This window comes from Rattus rattus, chromosome 14 (assembly GCF_011064425.1).
Source record: "Rattus rattus isolate New Zealand chromosome 14, Rrattus_CSIRO_v1, whole genome shotgun sequence".
In the NCBI taxonomy this organism is placed as follows: Eukaryota; Metazoa; Chordata; class Mammalia; order Rodentia; family Muridae; genus Rattus; species Rattus rattus.
Genome location: NC_046167.1, coordinates 29,327,077 through 29,346,918, shown reverse-complemented (window position 1 = coordinate 29,346,918; position 19,842 = coordinate 29,327,077). Strand labels below are relative to the sequence as shown.

Here is a 19,842-nt window from a genome sequence, read left to right as displayed (position 1 = left end):
GAGGACACGGCTGCTGCCATTGTTGTGCTAGTCACTTACTCCCGATCCCCGAGCAAAGTCTGGGGAGCAGCGCTCTCCCGAGCCGGTTTAAAATGGCACAGTCGCGCATTCTTTCCGAGCTGCGGGAGGCGGGAGCGAGGGCGGAGCCCGGAGGCCGCCAGCCAATGGGCGCGCGCGCCCGCCCTCTCGCCCGCCAGCGCAGAGTTGTTAACCCCGCGCCTGCCGCCGCCGCCCGCTCCGCAGCCTCCAGCCTGCTCCATTCCCCCCGACGCCCTCGGATCCTGCGGCTGCCCGCCCCGCTCCGCCGCCCTCCATGGACGAAAGTCTCACTTTTGATTTACCAAATATTTTCAGGATGTTTGAAGACCCGTACGCTGCCCGGAGACTGTTTTTTCTGGACAACCCAGACCTCAGCCTATATTGTTACAATTTTTTTTTGAGAGCTAGCTGCTGCTTTGCCTACACCGATGGTAAGTTTATAATTTTAAACATTCTTGGCATTACATCCTCGAAAGGAGCACCAGATAAGAGAGGTTTTCATTGTGTTTCTTCTCACAAAACCAATCTTTGAATTTGTCTTTAGCTTCGATCTCTGCACGTTCCACCTAATTTTGTCTGGATAATTTTTTTTCCCAAAAGGGGAAAAAATAGTTTCCCTCTCCATTGTTAAAGATAAACATGTATAATGAAAATTATACTTTAATTGCTGTGAACTAAAGGGGAACTCAGATGTTTCAAGATGGACTTTTTTTTGTGTGCCAGGAATGTTGGTAGTGCCAAATATGTACGTATCCTCTTTATAAAAATTATCTATTGCCTAATTTGTCCAGAGTAAATTACCAACAAGCAAACTACCGTTGTAGTTTTGTTTTGGTTTTTTAAAATAGATCTATTGTGATTCCCTTGATGGAATACTTCAGAAAGGAGCTCTGGTATAATGAAGGCGGAGATTGACATAACCGGGTTTAAGTTATGGCTGTTGCTAAATAGTGGCTCTTTTATTGCTGAGCAGACCTAACTTGTGGTCTAGGATGTGATTTCCTTAAAGCTCTTTGTCGATTCGTCTCTGCAGATCTATCTTATTTTTTCTCCGGAAAGGTACATTTGGGAGACATTTTGTAATTTTTGGCATTTTTCTAGTTTTCTTCTTTTTGCACACGGTGGAGATTTTTTTTTTTTTTTTTTTTTTTTTTTTTTGTTCTGCACTGATCTGTGTTGGTGGCGCTGTAGTGCTCCTCAACAATTTGTCAGTTTTACTAAAAGAAAAAAGGAAGAAAAAAGGTGGGGCAAGATTTTATCTATTATCCTTTAATTTTCGTAGAGAAAGTTCAATTTGGTCAGCAGTGTTATTTAAGTGTTTGCTGTGGACTGTGCACCATGGTGAGAACAGACAATGTCGTCACAGCCAATCCAGGGGACATTATGGACAAGCATTCAGTTGGCAGTTATGTTCCATCTCATCTCATTTATTATCTCTATCGGATTCTTTAATAATAAGCTGTCCTTTGCCCTCTCCTCCATGGATGCTTTTCTTGTTTTACAAAACCATGCCCATTAGCGCCGTTTCAGTGTAACAAAACGTTTGTGTATTAGTTCTTTGGACATTGTAAAAGTTGAATTTCATTTTTGAATCAAGGGATTTCTCAAATATGTATTCTGAATCTGTCTTGAGAGTGATCTGGTAGGGTGTCATGTCTGTTTTATTTTGAGCTGCCCCCCTTGGATTGAATTTATAGACAGCCTTGTTTTAAAATGAGCAAATGTTTTTGTTGTTAGAACAAGATCATTTTTTAAGAATATTGCACACATATTTTTCTACTTAAAAATACTGTCATATACATTTCTAAGGAGGTGTTATATCTTTGTTCTTGAGAGTTTTCTGATTAGAGACTAAGGGATTTAGGCCCAAAGCCTGCCAAAAACAAAAATATGTCACAATATGACATCGGCTTCACTGGTCTCTGTAAACATTTTAGTTGTTTGTGAAGATGTCTTCAGTTCAAAAAGAAAGTAGGAGGGATCTGTAATTTACCTTGAAATGCATTGTTTACCAAGTAAAGTGAAAACTGAAACAGCATTTGGTTTATCTGACTAACAGGTTATGTCTTGAGAGAGTGACTGTCGTGTCAGGAGTCAAGAGTCTTTATTTACTTTGACGTCTGTAAATGCCCTTTCCACTGATCCTTTAACAGTCTGGAGTAGAGAATGTGTGAACAGGAGTAGAAATAGTATTTCCTAGAATCTGTTTATCTCCTTCCTTCAACTTCAGAAGAAACAAGCCCAACGCCTTAGATTTTGTTTGTAGCATGCTCAAAAGGTTTGGAAGTATTCACTGGCGTAGTTCATTCTCTCTTTCTTTGTGAAGTCTAAATGCAGCTTCAAGTGTGGCTTCTGACAGTATAGATTATGTATGGAATGAAATACTGCAGGTGTAAATATTGTCTAACCTGGTGATGCTGGAGGCTTTAGCTCTCTGAAGTTGATCATCTGAATAAAATATTCCTTCCGGCACGTTTATTGCTAAAATATTCTGTCCTCCATAATGTAGTGATTTTCATTTTATTTAATTTCTGAAACTAGCTATGTTTGTTTAATGTCACCCCTTTTAAGAGCAAACCCAGCTGGGAAGTCCATCCGTAGCTATGCAGTCCTCTTTGTTCTCCTCCTGACTATTACATCATTGATTATGAAGTAACCATTAGAGTTCAATCGTTACTTTTGAAAATCACTCAGACATTTCTATCACACATACTCTTCTAGATGTGACCTTGCCATCACTGTGGAAGGAAAGAGGTTTAGATCTATGAGGCAAAGATAATTCCCTAGTTTATATTCGTCTCCATTTTCACATGTACCCGCTGCTTCATCATAGCTCTCGATTCTTTGGGAATTATTTCTTTTTAATTGACAGCATTTTATAGATTTAGTGCATGAGTTTGGTGTGGTTATACTCAGAATTATAAAGCCAATTTTTTTATCATTAAAAATCCTTTAAAAATGTAATATATAGAAAACTAATTCATTTTTTTTTATGGCAGCAATTGCTAGATCATGGACAATCAAAAATTAGTCTTTCACAATTTTGCTGTGTCATTTCAAATTGACACTTTTTTGCATATCATTGTGTCAGAGGGAGTAGTGGCAAGTAGCAAAATTGACTTCATTAAAATGCCGTGTGTGTGTGTGTGTGTGTGTGTGTGTGTGTGTGTGCATGTGCATGCATGCATGCGCACGAACCACCCATCCCTCTTGTGGAGGGAGAGGTTAATGATACAATCAAGAAACAGGTTGTAGGAGGAAGGACACAGAAGACAGGGATAGTCTGCAAGTCAGATTCTAAACAATATACCTCAGAAAAAGGAACTTTGAATCCTCAATAATACGAATAAACTGAAAATTACATCCAGACTAATGTACTGAACCAGTATAGTTTCCTAAATCATTGCTATGATGTCATTGGTATTCCTGAGTATTGAGAACGTTTCAGATTAGCCAAGCCCACTAGGCAGTAGGTAATGGTAGGGGGAGGCAGCAAAGGGAAGAAGCATTTAGAGGCACAGAGACAAGATGCAGGACTCACTCGGGGCCAGGCTCTCTTAACTTGGGACAAACTTCTTCAAAGGGAAGAATTTCTACACTCTGAATGCCACTTCAATACAGATCTGAAGCTGGATGTTTTAAATGGTGCAGTTTTGTCCTTCCTGCACATAGTTCCTGCCACTTGTCTGGTGTTTCTTGGACACACTGCAGATATTCCACAAATGTAACTCATTGTTCCTGGTGTGATTTTACCAAGAAAGGAAAATAATACACAAAATGGGTGTATTGTGTTCTGACTTTTTTTTTTTTTCATCTTTCCACTATGACCCTGAAATGAAGACTCCAAACAGAAAGTAAGGCAGAGATAAGGATTTCATCCCTGGACAGATACACGCATGCTTTATGCTGGTTGTACAGTGCCCATTTTACCCGGGGTTCTCGTTGTTCAAGGTCTCCCTGTCTCCATCAGGGTACAGACGTTGGGTCATGGTAGTGAGAATGAAAGAGTCCTTCTCTTGTCCACCTGAAAGTCCAGCATGGCTCCATGTTCTAACAGTGTTTTAAATCTGAGGCCTTAGGTGTGAAATGTTACCATTTGGAGCCATTGGCCATGTGTAATCTCTGGAGGAAGAAAAAAATGTTTAAATTTCAACCTGTTAATATGGCTCTGGCAGTTGTCTTTTTATTAAAGGACCATAGTTGGGACACTGAATACTCACAGCCAGCTTGGGGAAGGGGTGGCTGGCCTTCGTGTTGCAGCTCTAATACAGACAGATGGTACATAACCAGAGAGCCACCTGATGCCGGTTCCCATGACAAAGCAAGAAATGCAACTTCGGCGGATGTCTGTAGGAAAGCACTTGAGAGGGCATCCTGTAGGATGAGTTTGGGGCGTGTCTCTGAGCTCTGTTTGTTAGTTTGTTTATGCGCTTGCTTGCTTGTATTGATCGTTAGAATTCAACCTCGAGTCCTAAATGCTTACTTTTTAATATAATTTTTTATGTGCATTGGTGTTTTGCCTCCACATATGTCTGTGGGAGGGCGAAGGATCCCTGGAACTAGAGAGCTGTGGGCCGCCATGTGGGTGCTAGGAATTGAACCCAGATTCCCCCAGAAGAGCAGTCAGTGCTCTTAACTGCCGAGCCATCTCTCCAGCTCCCTAGCCTGGGCTACAGGAGATTCTGCCTCAAGAAGAAAAGAAAGAACTCAAAACAAAGACAACAGCAACAAAAAGATAATATATGATGGTTTTTTATCATAAATTAGCTTTGTCCATTTTACTCACATAGCTCTAATTTAAACATCACCATGTTCAGTATCGACCTTTATAGTAATACAGACCAATAAGATGAGCAACTGGAGACTATTGGAAGCAGCTTAAAATTGTGGATCTAGGTCTCTCACTGGGATCTGGGGTTCACCAGCTGTGCTAGGCTGGCTGGCAAGAGAGCCCCGGGGATGCACCTGTCCCTGCCCCCTCCTCCCATGGCTGAGATTACAGGCACATGGTGCCAAGCCTGGCTTGTCACAGTGCGCCAGTCATCTAACTGAGGACTTGCCCTTACGCTCCTCTTAACATACATTCTTATTTTTAAATCGTCTGCAGATATTTCTAATGCTATAAAACAGAAAATTATAAAAGCAAAACAAATATTTTATGAAGTTAATACATTACGCATCTAGCTAATGCTTAATGGATAAGCGAGTATTAAGCCAGAAAGTCAAATTAGCGTTATTTCTACACAGACGATTGCCGTGATGAGTTGTTTTGTTGTAGAACCTGTTAACTCGTGCTGACTGGGCGTGTCCATCATCCAATTTGTTTTGTGCTAACACAGAACTCTGCCGATAATGACGTTAAAACTAACAGTATTTATTATTTAAGTAATCAGAAGGGAAGCTCTAGGTTTGACTTACTGGCTAATTGGTTTTTATGAACTCTCTTGGGGTTTCTCTCCCTTGACACTGTGGGTGTTTTCAAGGTGGCCGCACATATCAGAGACACACATGTCAGGGTCTAGAAACAGTTTTCAAAACGAGAAGACTGTTTTCACAAAGGGAGGCGGCCTTTCGCAGAAACGCTGGACCTACCTTACCTCAGTCACTTGCGAGGTTTGAATATCACTGTGGTTGTGGCTAGACACAAATGCTTAGAAGGGCGAGCGCTCACTGCGTGTCCAGAACTCAGTGCTATGAGTTTGGGTTGCTTAGTCAACTTCTCTGTGCACATTCCAGAGTGATGACGTGTTCACGTTATCTGTCTTCATGGTGACCAGACTGGTCACAGGCCAGCTACTTTCAAAAGGGACAACCGGGACTGCAGAGGTGGCTCAGCAGTTAGGAGTGCTTGCTGCTTTTCTAGAGGAGCCACATCTGATTCCCAGCCCATAGCACATACATGGCAGCTCACAACCACTGTGACTCCCATCGCAGGAAATTTGACGCCCTCCTTTGGCTTCCATGGTCACCCGCACATCTGTGGTACATGTAAACACATGCAAACACACACAAATAAATTCACAATTAATGTTGAGACATGCAGACGCGCACACACACAAATAAATAAATACACAGTTATTTTAAGAAGGCAATAACAGTGTAGCTCTCAAGTCGGGCTTGTGCTGTTCTACAACCAGTACTTTCTCTGAATCTTCACATGAAGTAGAGAACTTAAACTCATTTTTATGGAGGAAAAAGAGAAACTGGCACTCCTTCGACATGACGCACGTTACCTAGTAAGTCAAAGAGTAGAGCCAGAGCTTGTAAGTTTGAGATCAGAGCTTACATTATAGACTCCCCTCTTCACTCCTGCCACATTAGATCATCTGAAAATTTACATTTTGTGAATTGACCTATTTTAAATGCACGGTATAGTATAACTACATAATTCTGTACTGGATTTATTCATTATTTTATAATCGATAGTCATTTCATGGGAGGAGTGATCTTCATTTAGCAGTGATATACATCTGAATTTTTCTTTAAAACTATCTATTTACTTATTGCTGTTATTGTGTACATGTGTGGTTGCTAGTTTGTACGCAGAAGTCAGACAGCTTTTGGGATGGGGTCTCTCTGTCCACTGGGGTTCGGGAATCAGATTCAGTCTTCAGGCATACGGCCCAGGCCTCTTACATGCAGCGTGACCTCAGCAGCCCTACTTCTGAAGTTTTCCATGTCGAGTTTGCCTAAAGTACCCTCACTATCAAGCGTATGTGATGAGATTCTATCGAAGCTGATTTTTACAAATTTATGAAACTTATGAAATTGAATTACATTCCGAAAGCAAAGAAGCCTTGTTGAAGTAGGGAATCCACTACTTACAAAGTTAAGTGCACACAGAGTAGTGGTTTCTACTTTATAACATACAAGGCCTGATTAGGTTCTAAGATGGCTCATCTTATAAAGCTACTTGATGCACAAACTGGATGACTTGAGTTCCAGCCCCAGAACCTTCATGGTGGAAGAAGAAAATCAACTCCCGAAAACTGTCCTCTGCCCTCCCCTTGTACACACTCCCTGTCCTGGACACACTCGTCAGTCACCACCATTATCATCACTGCCATCATCATTATTTTCGTCATCATAACAGCATATAAAAAGAAAAGAAAAATAAACAGATGGTTTAGTCATTTTCAGCCTCAGGTCATAAGGAGGCTTTTCCTTGGGGGACATTTTCGGGAGGGTTAAGAATACTTTAGGTCAGTAGGTGTCAGATTTTGTCACCAGAATCACTGGGTGGCTTTGTTAGAACCCAGAGTGCTGAGCTATACCCCTGGGTTCTGGCTGCAGGAAGGCCGGGGGTGTCCTATGAGAATATGGTCTTTAAGCCAGGCCCACATGACCTGAATGCTCTCTGTAGGGGTTACACCCTTGGAGAACACTGCCCAGGTCAGTCAGGCTGTATGCCATGCTGCTTCATTGGGCCTCAAAAGCTGACTCACAAACTGTCATTCAAAACTGGCAGACACAGTGAATGGATGGCCTCATGGGCGAGCAGGGTGGCCTCACTGAAACACTCGACAAGGACTTGGGTGGAGGGGTGTAAATTCCACAGTCGAATTTGATGGTGATTCATCTGCTGTGTGGCCAGTGTTTGAAAATGTGGCCATGGGGAAATATCCTGGTCTAGGTTGATACTAAGTTTTAGAAATTCATTCTTGTTCTTTCAAGCTTTGTTAAATTAAACATGAAGTTTTTAGAATTTCCCAAAAGCTACCCACCATTTACAAGTCATTTGGAAATCAGGTAAACACAGTTGGGTTTTCTTCAGTAGGAAGTTGCGGCAGACAGACTCTCCTATCTGGGCCATGCCCCTGGCTGTTCTCAGTCTTGTATCCCACCAACCATGAATAACCCCATTCATTGGTAGGACTCTGCTTCCAAGTGCCCAAGAAAGGGACGCTGTCATTGCCAGTGACCTATATTTAGCCCTGGGACTCAGACTGTCACCACAGATCACTGGAAACTCTCATCTTCCAAGGCAGAGGTCACAGAGCACAGTTGGAAAGCCCTGTATTATGCCAAAGATTGAGGAGGACTTTCCCCGGAGTTTCATCAGCCCGCTTCTCCATTATTATGTACAAGAACATTTAGTTCTAAAGACCTTTGCTTCTTTTTTCTACCTGAAGGGAGGAGGGAAAAGCTAATTCAAAGTCCTTACCTTCCTCAGAGGCCAGTATAACCTTTGTCTATCCTTCCATTCATCCAGAGGACTTGTTAGGAAAATGGTGTGAAGAACCTCAAAGAGGTGTGATTAGTGAGGCCTCAGAAGAGTAAGACAGTTCAGCAGCTAGGTAGGTGCTAAGTCTCATGATCTGAGGCCAATTTCTGGGACCTTCATAATAGAAGAGAAAACCAACTCCCCCAAATTCTCCTCTGACCTCCACATGCAGGACATAGTGCCTACTGATACAGATACACAAATGTGCAAATTATATATATATATATATATATATATATATATACACACACACACATATATATATGTATATGTATATATATTCTTCATATATGTGATATTTGATATATATAAAATATGATATTTGATATATGTATCAAATTATATAAAAAAATCTTCATATATAAAGAAAGATTAGATTTCAGTACCATTTAGTCGCAGACTCAGCTCATCTAAAATGGTATAAAATTTACATGCTGTGCTCTCCAGTGAGCTAGTCCGATCACCACACGGCACCTATGTACACTTAAATTTGAAGTAATTAAACTTGAAAATTCTAATTTCTCAATCAGACTATCTGCATAGCAAGTGGTCTGTGTATTAGTAGCTTCTATTTTGGGCAGCACAGACTGAAACATTTCTGATGTTCTAGAAGATTCTATCGGGTAACTCTGGTCCAGAATATACCTAGATCCTCCAAACTACTATGGCAGGCTTATTATCCTCTTATCCTAGAGCTTCTCAGCACTGCCAGTATATGTGCATGTGTTTATCCACGTATGTGCTCTGGTGTTGAAGACGGAGGCCAGAGCCTCCTCGTGCTTGCTAAGCAGGCACTTTACATGTGGACTACACCAGCCTCTGTCTACACATGGCTTCACCTAGGAAATTCTGAGTTAATTGATCTGCACTGGGCTGGGCATAGGGTCTTCCACAGCTATTCCAGATCCCTAATCCGAAGCTCGAGCTGAGGATCTCTGAGTTAGATCAGCAAGTTAGCTACTGAAGGAGGGTGAGGGCACACCTTTAATTCCCAGCATTTGTGAAGCAGATGCAGGTGGGTCTTCATGAGTCGAGGCCAGCCTGGTCTACACAAGTGAATTCCAGGACAGCCGAGGACAGAGAGAGCAAAACAACACAAAACAACCCAAAGTGCTAGTGAAGCCAGCCATGGATCCGGAACTCTGGAGGGCTGGGGGTGGATTAGTATTGCTGCCCTCACCCCATTTCCCAAAAGCTCGAATCCTAGGAGCTGAGGGGTATCTAAAGTAAATAGATTATAGCTGCACAGTGTGTCAAGGGAAGCAGTAAGCCGATGCCCAGACTACCGGACTTTAGCTAGGGAAGATAACACATTGATATTCATCCTTTCTATCCAGGAAGCACGTTTGGATTCTTAAGAGAGCCTTACATACTTAAGAAATGTAACTTACAAATAGGGCGAGTCTCCAGTTCCCCTTAATATGTCAGTGCCACTTATAAACTTAGCAGATATTCTGCTTAAAAGTGCAGTGAGCAGACCACCCAGTCCCCTGTCAGCCAGTCCAAGTCCTTTTGATGCAAGTACCTAGGAGCCAGTTGTGGGGCAGGCACCTCTAATCCTAGCACGTGGAAGGTGGAAACAGGGGGATCAGGTGTTCAAGGACTACCTCAGCTTTGTAGTGAGTGAAAGGCTGGACACATCAGATCCTGTTTCAGAAAGTAAAGTGCTTGCTGTGCTTCGTGTGTGCATTCTGTCTTCCTGGTTTGCAGCGTGCACAGAAACAGTTACAGCCTATGTACAGCCCTGGAAGGTGCTTCCGCCATGACTTCCAAGCTTTCTGGGGTTTGAAATTTTAGTTACAAGACAGCTATATCCTTGTCTGGGGCTTTCATGGCCATGCTGAGTCTTCCCAGTTCCCACTGTTTTTAAATTTAAAAGACAATCCAGGAGCCTTAATGAGTTAAATATTGACCTGCCTTTACCTGTTTTTAAAGAAGATTAAAATCGCTCTTAAATTTTATTTTGACTGTTTGAGACATTCTCACTGTCTCAAAGCTTGGCTTGGGCTGACCTCAAAGCTCTCAAGTTCCTGCTTCAGCCATGTGCCACCACAGTTGATTTGGGTTAGAATTTTATGCTCCTCCCACAAGTAACTCTGATCAATTAACAGATATTTGGATTTTGCATTTCTTTCTTTCTTTTTCAGCGGTAACTTTTTAAAAAAGATTTATTTATTTTATATATGTGTACCCAGTCTCTGTCTTCAGACACAGCAGAAGAGGGCATCGATCCCATTACATGAGCCACCATGTGGTTGCTGGGAATTGAACTCAGGATCTTTGGAAGAGCAGTCAGTGCTCTTAACCTCTGAGCCATCTCTTCAGCTCGAATTTCTTAATCTTTAGAAATACACAGCAGTCTTATATCTAAGCCTCAAAGACCTTTAAACATGGCAGGAAGCCATATGACTTTACCCTTTGTCTTGTAAACAGTCAGGCTTTGCAGATGTGACACATACTTGGTGGTCTCTGGACGTCTCATGGGGCTTTGTCTGACCATATGGCCATATTTCCAGAGTTCCTCTGTTAACAACTGTCTTAGTCAGGGTTTCTATTTCAGCACAAACATCAGGACCAAGGAGCAAGCTGGGAAGGAAAGGGTTTATTCAGCTTACACTTCCACATTGCTGTTCATCACCAAAGGAAGTCAGGACTGGAACTCAAGCAGGTCAGGAGCTGATGCAGAGGCCATGGAGGGATGTTACTTACTGGCTTGTTTTCTTAGAGAACCCAAGACTACCAGCCCAGGGCTGGCAACACCCACAATGGGCTATGCCTCCCCGTCCTTGATCACTAATTGAGAAAATGCCTTATAGCTGGTTCTCATGGAGGCATTTCCTCAAGAGAGCCTCTTTTCTCTGTGTAACTCCAGCTTATGTCAAGTTGACACATAAAACCAGCCAATACAATAAGGTAATAAAGAAAAAAACTGACCAGACCCCTTCCATGCAAATGAGCATCTCCTTCGAGCGTTCTCGCCCGAGCTTTTTTTTTTTCTTTTTTTTCTGAGCTGGGGACCGAACCCAGGGCCTTGTGCTTGCTTGCTAGGCAAGCACTCTACCACTGAGCTAAATCCCCCACCTCCTTTCCTGAGTTCTGAACTGCACTCTTTACACCTGGATTAGGTTAGGCTGGTTAGGTCAGCACCCAGAGCCTCAGTTTCCTGAGACAGGTGCTATTGCTAACCTCACATTACCATGTGGTACCTGCTCTCAGGTTTTGGCAAAGTCAAAAACGCCTCCCCACATTCTCCATAGTCACTGTAACAGATTATCGGAGACAATTAGCTTATAAAGATATACGAGAGCTATTGGCTCCGGGCTTTAGAAGCTCTGGTCTGTGAACTGCAGACCTGTCACTGCTGAGGTGCCAGGAGTGACAGTGAGGATCTTGGGACAGAGCAGGTGCACTCACTTCACAACCAGGAAGCAAAAGAGAATTAGGGAATAGGCCTACCTCAGGAGACTGCCCGCTGATATCTAAATCCTCCCACCTGATCCGACCTCCCAAAAGCTCCACCATTAGACCAAAGGTTTAATAACTAGGAAACCTGAGCTCCAGGAGATAAGGTGGGCATTAGAAGATCACCCCATGTCTGAGAACTTGCCTACCTTGTGTGAGGGCCTGAGTTCAAGCCCAGTCCCCACCCTCACTCACATCGCTTCATTCAAACACATGGGATATCAGTATTGTAAGAGCTCCTGGGGTGGAGTGCTGTCTTCTCCAGTTGCTTTATTAAAAGTCAGTGGTGGACTGGGAAGATGGCTCAGTGACTAAGAACATGTACTCTGCAAGCACCAGGACTGGGTTCAAATCCCCACCACTCATATATAAAAAAGCCAACATACCTATAACCACAGTGTTGGGGGCTGGAAACAAGTGGATCCTGAGAGGCATTCCAGCCATCCAGCCTAGCTCAATGACAAGTTTCTTGTTCATTCAGAAACCCTGTCTTAGATCAGTGGGATGGAGAGTTAGAGAGGAAGACACCCAACAATTGTTGTAGCCTCTGCATGAGTACGCTTGGCTGCTCACCTGTGCAGACTTCGGCGTATCTCTCACATTAAAAACAAAACAAAAACAAAAACAAAAAAATACCTGCTGAGGATTACAGAGAAAGCAAAAAAAGGCAGGGTTGGGAATGGGCCCACTTTACAGAGAAGGCAACTTTCGCATGGACCCCTGTGTTGTGGGTGGACTTTGCTCCTGAAGAAGTTGCCAAGAGGACAGACATGCCAGGTAAAGACGCCACATGGACATAGGTAAGGCAGAACAAGGCCTTTGGGAAGAGCTAGAACATGGCGGGGCTGGCTCTTGGAATCTCTCAAGCTGGCCTTCTAGAACTCAGTGCCCCCAGGACAGTGAGAAGGTTAACCCACGACATGGTAGAGGCAGAGGAAGGAACGGCCTGCGTCTGTTAATGTGCTCACCCCTGGCTAGGGAAAGGAGAGCTTTGGCAGCTTCCACCCCCCATCAGTTTTGGTGGGAGAGCAAAGAGGTCGGAGGGTTTGAGACAGGTTTCAGTGAACGTGGGCACAGGGCAGCAAGGAGCAGCAGGGCACTGAAAGGTTGGTAGAATTTGTAGGTTGTTTCCATAGCATTTTCTGCCAACCGCAAGTACATTTCTAACAACGTATATTAATACCAGTATTCTTTCCCCAGAATGAGTAGAAATTAGCAGGCAGTAAAAGACCAGCTTGCCTGCGATAGGCTAGCAGCATTGCTGTTTATCTTAGAGGACAGAAACCGCTCTGTGAATCATTTCCTCTCAAATCTATAGGAGGCCAGAGCTTCACAGAACAGTTTCAACTGGAAAGCACACACACAGACACAGACACAGACACACACACACACACACACACACACACACACACACACACACACAACTAAGATTTTGCCTTTTTAAATGGATTTCATGGGATGCACATGCAAATACAAATCTTCTCAGGCAAGAAGAGCTCATCAGTGCCCTGAAGCTGGAGTTCCAGGGGCTTGTGAACTTCCTGATGTGGGTGCCAGGGACTGTAATCAGGTCTTCCTGAAGGACAGTGTCCTCTCTTAGCTGCTGAGCCATCTCTCCAGCCCCAGGTCTTTTATTTTCCTATACTCAGCTGTGCTGTTAAAAGGCAGTGAGTGGGCGTGGTGGCGCTGGAATGCGAAACTGCAGACAAACAGTGAACTGAGCTGGATGATGTAACTAATTCCAGCAGAGACGTGGTAACCGGAGGCCCGAGGCCAGCTTCAATCATGTGAGATTCTGTCTCAAAACAAATCATTCGATTTTAAATTTGAATGTACTTATTATTTTACATACCAAATACATAGAATTTTTAAATCCCAAATTTGTAGCTAGCCGAGTCATTTTTGTCTGTTTTATACAGAGTCTCTCTTCTTAGCCCAGCACAGCATTAAGTTAGCACACTTGAATCTTCAGTTCCCTCTCTGCCCGCCTCCACCCACCCCTCTCTGCTATTTGCTGTTTCTCCCCTTCTCTTTCTTCCTGATTCCTAGTGCCCTGCCCATGTTTGGGGTCTGTAATCACTGTCTGCTTGCCTTCACATTCTGTACCTTGTTTTCATATTTGCCTTATTGTGTATACTGCTTCCCATGTGCATCGATGTGCCTCACATTTATCTCTTTAAAAGACCAAAACAATAGTGCCTGACTATTCTGTGGTTGCTGAATATTGACTTCTGTCTTCATTAAAGAAAACCAGGAAGAATAAATCCATTTTTGGGCTAATTTGCTATAAATAGAGTATTTTGTATATTTTTGAACTATTATCCATATGTTTTATTTCAACAAATAATTCTGTAATCTGGAAGCATAAAGATAACAAGCTAAGCCTTTCAAAATAGGCTTAATGTAGCCTGCTTTGGCCAAGGTCAAATACATGTTTTTCTTTGTCCTCTCTCACAAATCATAATACAAAGCTGGCATGGGGTAGGGGCTTGGAAAACAAAATCAGCTCATGAAAACTTAGTTATATAAAACCGGTTATATAAACCAGGCTCTCTGTGCAGACTTGAATAGATTCTTTATACATGTAACACATCAAATAGCTAAACTGGTTGAGGTATCCCTGTCATTGTTGGTTGCTAGACTATACTCCTGTGTTAATTATTTTCTAAACCTACTACAGTGACGGTCTCCACCCCCTTTCAGAAAGAGTATCACACAGTTGCAGAGTTTTGCCCTCCCCAGACAATTTCAGTCATTTCTGTGTAGGCCTTTGTTACGTAGTCTGTCTCTCTTCTTGTTCTTCTCTAGTGTCAAGGTATGTTTGCAAGGTGCTTGGGTCCCTCAATTCACATGTGGTCACACTTAGCACAAAGCTTCGTCTAGGCAGACCACAGGAGCCTTTCATGGCGCAGTGAGTATTGGCTTGCAAGAAACCCTGGTTCTGACCCCAGTGCTGAAGAAAAACAGAAAAGGGAAACCCTTTCACTTCCTGCCAAGTGTTAGAAGTTCCTCGCAGAGCACCACTCCCTCACTCAATGCCAAGGGAGCATTGAGCATTCTGGGATTTATTTATTCTTGAGATTCTGACTAGTCTTTGTCTAGTATGTAGATATACATACTATCAGGAAATACAGAAGACATAGCTTCATTACAAATCACATATCTCAAAAACTATAATTTTTTTACTCATAATTAGAGTGTGTGTGTGTGTGTGCGCGCGCGCATATAGCCTGACCCATATACAGAGGTCAAAGAACAACCTTGTGGGTTTGTTCTCTCCTTCACCTTTATTCCCAGGGTAAAGCTCAGGGCAGTAGGCTCCTGTGGCAAACGCTACTCACTGGGTACCTCACTGGCATCTTTGGGTGGGGGCACGAGCAAGGGGGTGAGACAGGGATTCAATGTGTAGCCTTGTCTGTCCTGGGACTCTACACTAGGCTGAACTTGAACTCACAGAGAGCTGCCTGCCTCTGCCTCCTGAGTGCTGGGATTAAAGGCGTGTGCCAGCACTGCCTAGCCTCTAAACATCTTTGATTACCTTTTTTTGTTTGTTTTTTTGTTTCTTAAACAAACCAGAGTTAAATATTTTATTAAAGTATTTTAATACAGGTACAAACACAGGGTTAGAAGAAAAATGTACTCAAAGAAAGCCAGGCATATTTGAGAACGTGGGCATGGCTTCTCAGAGAATAGTCTTTGCTTAGCTTGTTCTGTAGTTTTTTCATCTATCATTTTTTTTTCTGTCAACTGTGGGAGACGAGAGACAATCATAAAATTGAAGAAGCAGCATCAAGAACTCATCCTTTTCAGAGCTGAGGATATGAGGACCCAGGAGGCGGAGGTCAGAAGCGGCCTGGGCTGGTTGTAGCTCAGAGCGTTAGTGTGGCGTGAACAAGGCTTCCTGGTTTGGTTCCCAGCAGCGCAGGGAGAGGGAGGAAGGAGATCACACATCCTGGCTGTCAGCAGAGTACTGGAGCCCAGCTCCTTTAAAATAAGACGCTCATGAGTAACCACTTGATACAAGAAAGCCGGCTCATTATGGATTACATTTTAGCTTATTCATGAGTCAGTTCTAAAAATGTAACGTGGCTGAAAATGCTTTTTGCTTTTTTAGACTGAGTTCTTGAAACACAACAGGAGGCGGCAGCACCATGAAATGCTCTCTTACATTTTTATCTTTACTTGTATTTGCATGTATGTTTTGTCGGCGCGTGCCTGTGTACCACATGAATGCTGTAATTACAGAGACGAGAAGAGAGCGTCAGGCCCCTTGATTGGTGGTCCCCAGCCCTCATGGGTATTGAGGGTGGAGCTTGTGTCAGTGGTCATCGCAGCTGGGAGGAAGGGTGCGCAGCCCTCGGAGTACCACAGCTGAGCAGGAATGCTGTGTTCTCTCACGATTGAAGCTAATTACGGAAGACTTAGTGGCTAGAGAAGGCGCCTTCGTCCACTTTCCTTTCATGAGGAATCTTTTAAACAATTTTACTAATTTTAAGACTCCCCACTCCCCTTTTGAATTTATCTTGCCACGTTCATCCTTGGACTGTAGAGAAGATATTACGCCAGGCGCATTTGTACATAAATGCTCGCCCGTGTTCCTGTAAGGCCGGCCTACCCTTCCTTCCCAGCCGCTATGTTGGAATAGATTACCCTTCCTTATATCAGTGTGGCACTTTGGGACTTGTAGAGATTGTTCCCACTGTACTGTCTCATTTGTTCTGGCTAATCATCTAAAAGGAGAGAGACTGAGTATTCATTCCGTCCACCATTTGTGTGAGGTCATACTGCTCAGAAATTAATCATTTCTGGAGTGCAGTTGTGTTAGTCAAATGAGGGCCAGAACAGATCACCTGCGGAAGTCAACAGGAAAGACATTCTGGAGGTGGCAGCCCGTGATAGCTTGCCTCAGTCGGTGCCAGGTCTGTGCACTGTGCACTGTGCACTGTGCATCGTGGTTGTGTGCGTGTGATGGAGTTTAGCTGCTCATTTACGGCTGTCAGGAAGCAGAGGGAAGGAAAGAAGGAATTCACTTTCACAACAAATCCCCTTTGCTCACAAACCCATTAATGTATTATTAGTCGGTGAGGTCAGACCCTTATTCCAGCACTCTCGTCTGAATAGTGTTATCTTGGGGACTGAGGTGTCCACCCAGAAGCTTTTTGGGAACATTTAAAGTTAAGACTGGAAGAGTCGTGGTAAATATAGATAATAGATTGGGATCCAGACCTTCAACCCAGGAGGCTACTGTTCTTTCCTGTGCCCATTGGTGTTTTAGATGCAAATGATTACTTACCATACTGTCCCTGAGGCAAACAGCAGCCAGCCATGTCAGGAAGCTGGTAGCCTGGGGAGTTTTACCCCAGTAACTCTGGAAGCTTTGTGCAGCGGGCTTGAGTGGTCGTAGGATAACCTTTGATGGTTGATTACCTGGCAGTGAGGTGAAAAGAACAAGAGGTGTTCCTCAGCAAGCCTTACCTGCCTGCCTGCTAAGTGGAAAGAAACCAAAACCCCAGCCCCTGGAGACTATGCTTCCATAGGCTGGTTCTGTAAATATCATGTAGGTGTTTGGTTGGAGGACTTTCATGTTCCTTTACTTAAAGCAGTTGAGTCCCTTATAGACACTATTCTCTTTCATGCCAAGCATACAGAAAGTAAACTATAGAGCTGTGAGTGTGTGTGAGTGTCAGCCGTGGTGATCGGACGCTTGCCCGGCATGTGTGAGGCCCAGGTTCAGTTCCCTGGCAGTAACAAGGAATAAAGCATGGGAAGTAAAATTATTACAATACCGATGTCCTTTAAAAATGGGTCCTGTGAAGGTGGGCACTATGACACACACCCATAATCTCAGAAATATGAGGACGGAGACCACAAGTTGGAAGCCAGCCTGAGCTAGAGAGTTCTAGGCTAGCCTGATCTACATAGTGAGACCTTGTCTGGGGGGTGGGGGGAGGTGGGTAGGTGCACTGGCTGGCTTGGGCATTCTTTTTCCATGAAGTATTTCATCAAATCCTTGGAGAGCCTCACCGATAGGTTTATGATTCTTAGCTTTTGAGATGGGAAGGAGCAGTTCCAAGGGCAAAGCAGTTTCCAGAGTTCACTTGAGAAGTTTGAGGATTAAATACAGCTGAACTTTCTTTAGATACAGGGTTTTAAGGATAAAAATATTATGGAGCATTTCAGTCTGCTCAGCTCTAGTTTCTATAGGAATTCTGACCAATTCTTTGTTTAAATGGCTTGGTTAGCATTTTTTTATTATCAGGATAAAAATCTTTATCAGGTGCTGGAGAGATGCTCAACGGTTATGAATACCTGCCACTCCTTTAGCGGACCCCAATTCAGTTCCCATCCCCCATGTTTAGTGGGTCATAACTATCTCTAACCCTAACTTTAGGGGGTCTACCGACGCCTCAAACCTTCAGGCGCCTGTGCACTCATGCTCATACCTACAACCAATGGTAACAAATACAGTACTCTAGAACGATGTGGATTCTCAAACCTTTTCGGTTTGTGTGTCAGGCATCTTAGACAGTAAGGTGCAATAAGATGTTCCATTTCTTTGAGCTGTCATGACTAGAATTTGCCGAAGTGTGCTATGGACATTCAGACACACTTGAGATACATTGTATTAAGCACCCCATTTCTTTCTGCAGGATGCCTCTGAGCCTATCCATCAGGGACCCACAGTGTTTTCAAAGGGCAATGAATAATTTGTAGTATTTTCCAGGCTTATTAGCTTATGTAGTCATTTATTTCTTCAGCCCAAAGGCTGGAACCCAGGATCTTTAGCATGCTAGAAAAGTGTTCACACATCCAGTTCCTACTGGTATTTTATATACCTATATAGCTCTTATCTCAGTATCACGTGTTATAAAACAAACTTTTGGAAAATGTCAAATTAATATATGGAAAGAAATGATACTATTTAAGATCAAGTTTTTCAAGACTACTCAGATAAAGAATAGTTTGTTCATTTTAATTTTTATAGACATAGAATCATTTTTATTCAGAGAACTATAGACATTTAATCTCTTCTGTCTTGAACTATGGCAGTTTAAATCATTTTCTATCATAGGTGTTCTATTAAGATTGGATATGTCTTTCTGTTTGTTTGTTGAGACAGAGTCTCTCAATATAGTCATGGCTGTTCTGATACTCATTATGTAGCCCAGGCTGGCCTCAGGCTCACAAAGATCCTCCTGCTTCTGTTTCCTAAGTGCTGAGATTAGTGGTGTGCACCCCCACACCTGGTCTTACATAATAAACAAAAGATCTTTATAATAAACAAAAGTCAGTGTACATAAAGAGTCCTTTAAGAGGACAATGCTTTAAAAAGCTAGGTACATACTGTTAGGCTGTGCATAGGATACAGAGGCAGGAGGTAGCAAGTTCGAGGCCAGCTTAGGCTACACAGTGAGCCCTTGTCTGAAAAACAATCAGACATTTTTAAAAGAATATTTAGAGATAAGGGAGCAAGCCCAAATTGTACGGAGATACAATGGCCATGAAAAGATAGAGGTAATGTCCTCAGTAGCAATACGGAGTGTGTCACTGTAAGACAAGCAAAGAAAAAGTCAAACCAAAAACGAACAAAGCCAGCCCTAAACGATTGGCAGCCATGAAAGTACCAAGATGTTAACCTTGTGAATAGATCAATTAAACAAACCTATTGGGACACCTCAGGCTGCCAGCTCAGCACTACTTGTCCTGGGTTTGAGCTTATGAGTCTCATGTTTGCGAAACTCAAAATCAGATCTGGATGTGAATCCTACCTCTCAGTAACTCCTGAAGGCCGACAGGCATTGTGGTGTGGTAGCTTGTACATCTTCGAACCAGAAAAAGGGTGGACTGAGAAGGTGTGCATGTGTGGAAAGCGCCCTTGTAATGTGAGGTGCGTCATGAGGATGAAGACCGGAAGGCTCAGGCTAGGGCCTGCCCTGAGCTCCAAGGTGGTGTTACTCCTTTTGGCGGGCGAATTAATAACTCTTCTTGTTGCTATGACAAAATAGCAGACAGAAGCACTTAGGGGAGGAACGGTTAAAGGGGAAAGGTCAGTCTTGGTGGCAATTTGATGGTGGTAGATGAGTTTATGGTAGTGGGAGCTTTGGTACTGTCGGGAA

At 43.2% G+C, this 19,842-nt stretch overlaps 1 protein-coding gene across 1 annotated transcript in view; it reads left to right on the top strand.

The window, feature by feature from the left end:
* The first annotated feature begins 237 nt into the window (after positions 1–237).
* Epc1 (enhancer of polycomb homolog 1) overlaps positions 238–19,842 on the top strand; it is a 90,391-nt gene continuing 70,786 nt past the window's right edge. The window contains exon 1 of the mRNA XM_032885085.1: positions 238–470. Coding sequence (XP_032740976.1) covers positions 468–470 — 3 coding nt within the window. The 5' untranslated portion in view covers positions 238–467. The remainder of the gene's footprint in view (positions 471–19,842) is intronic.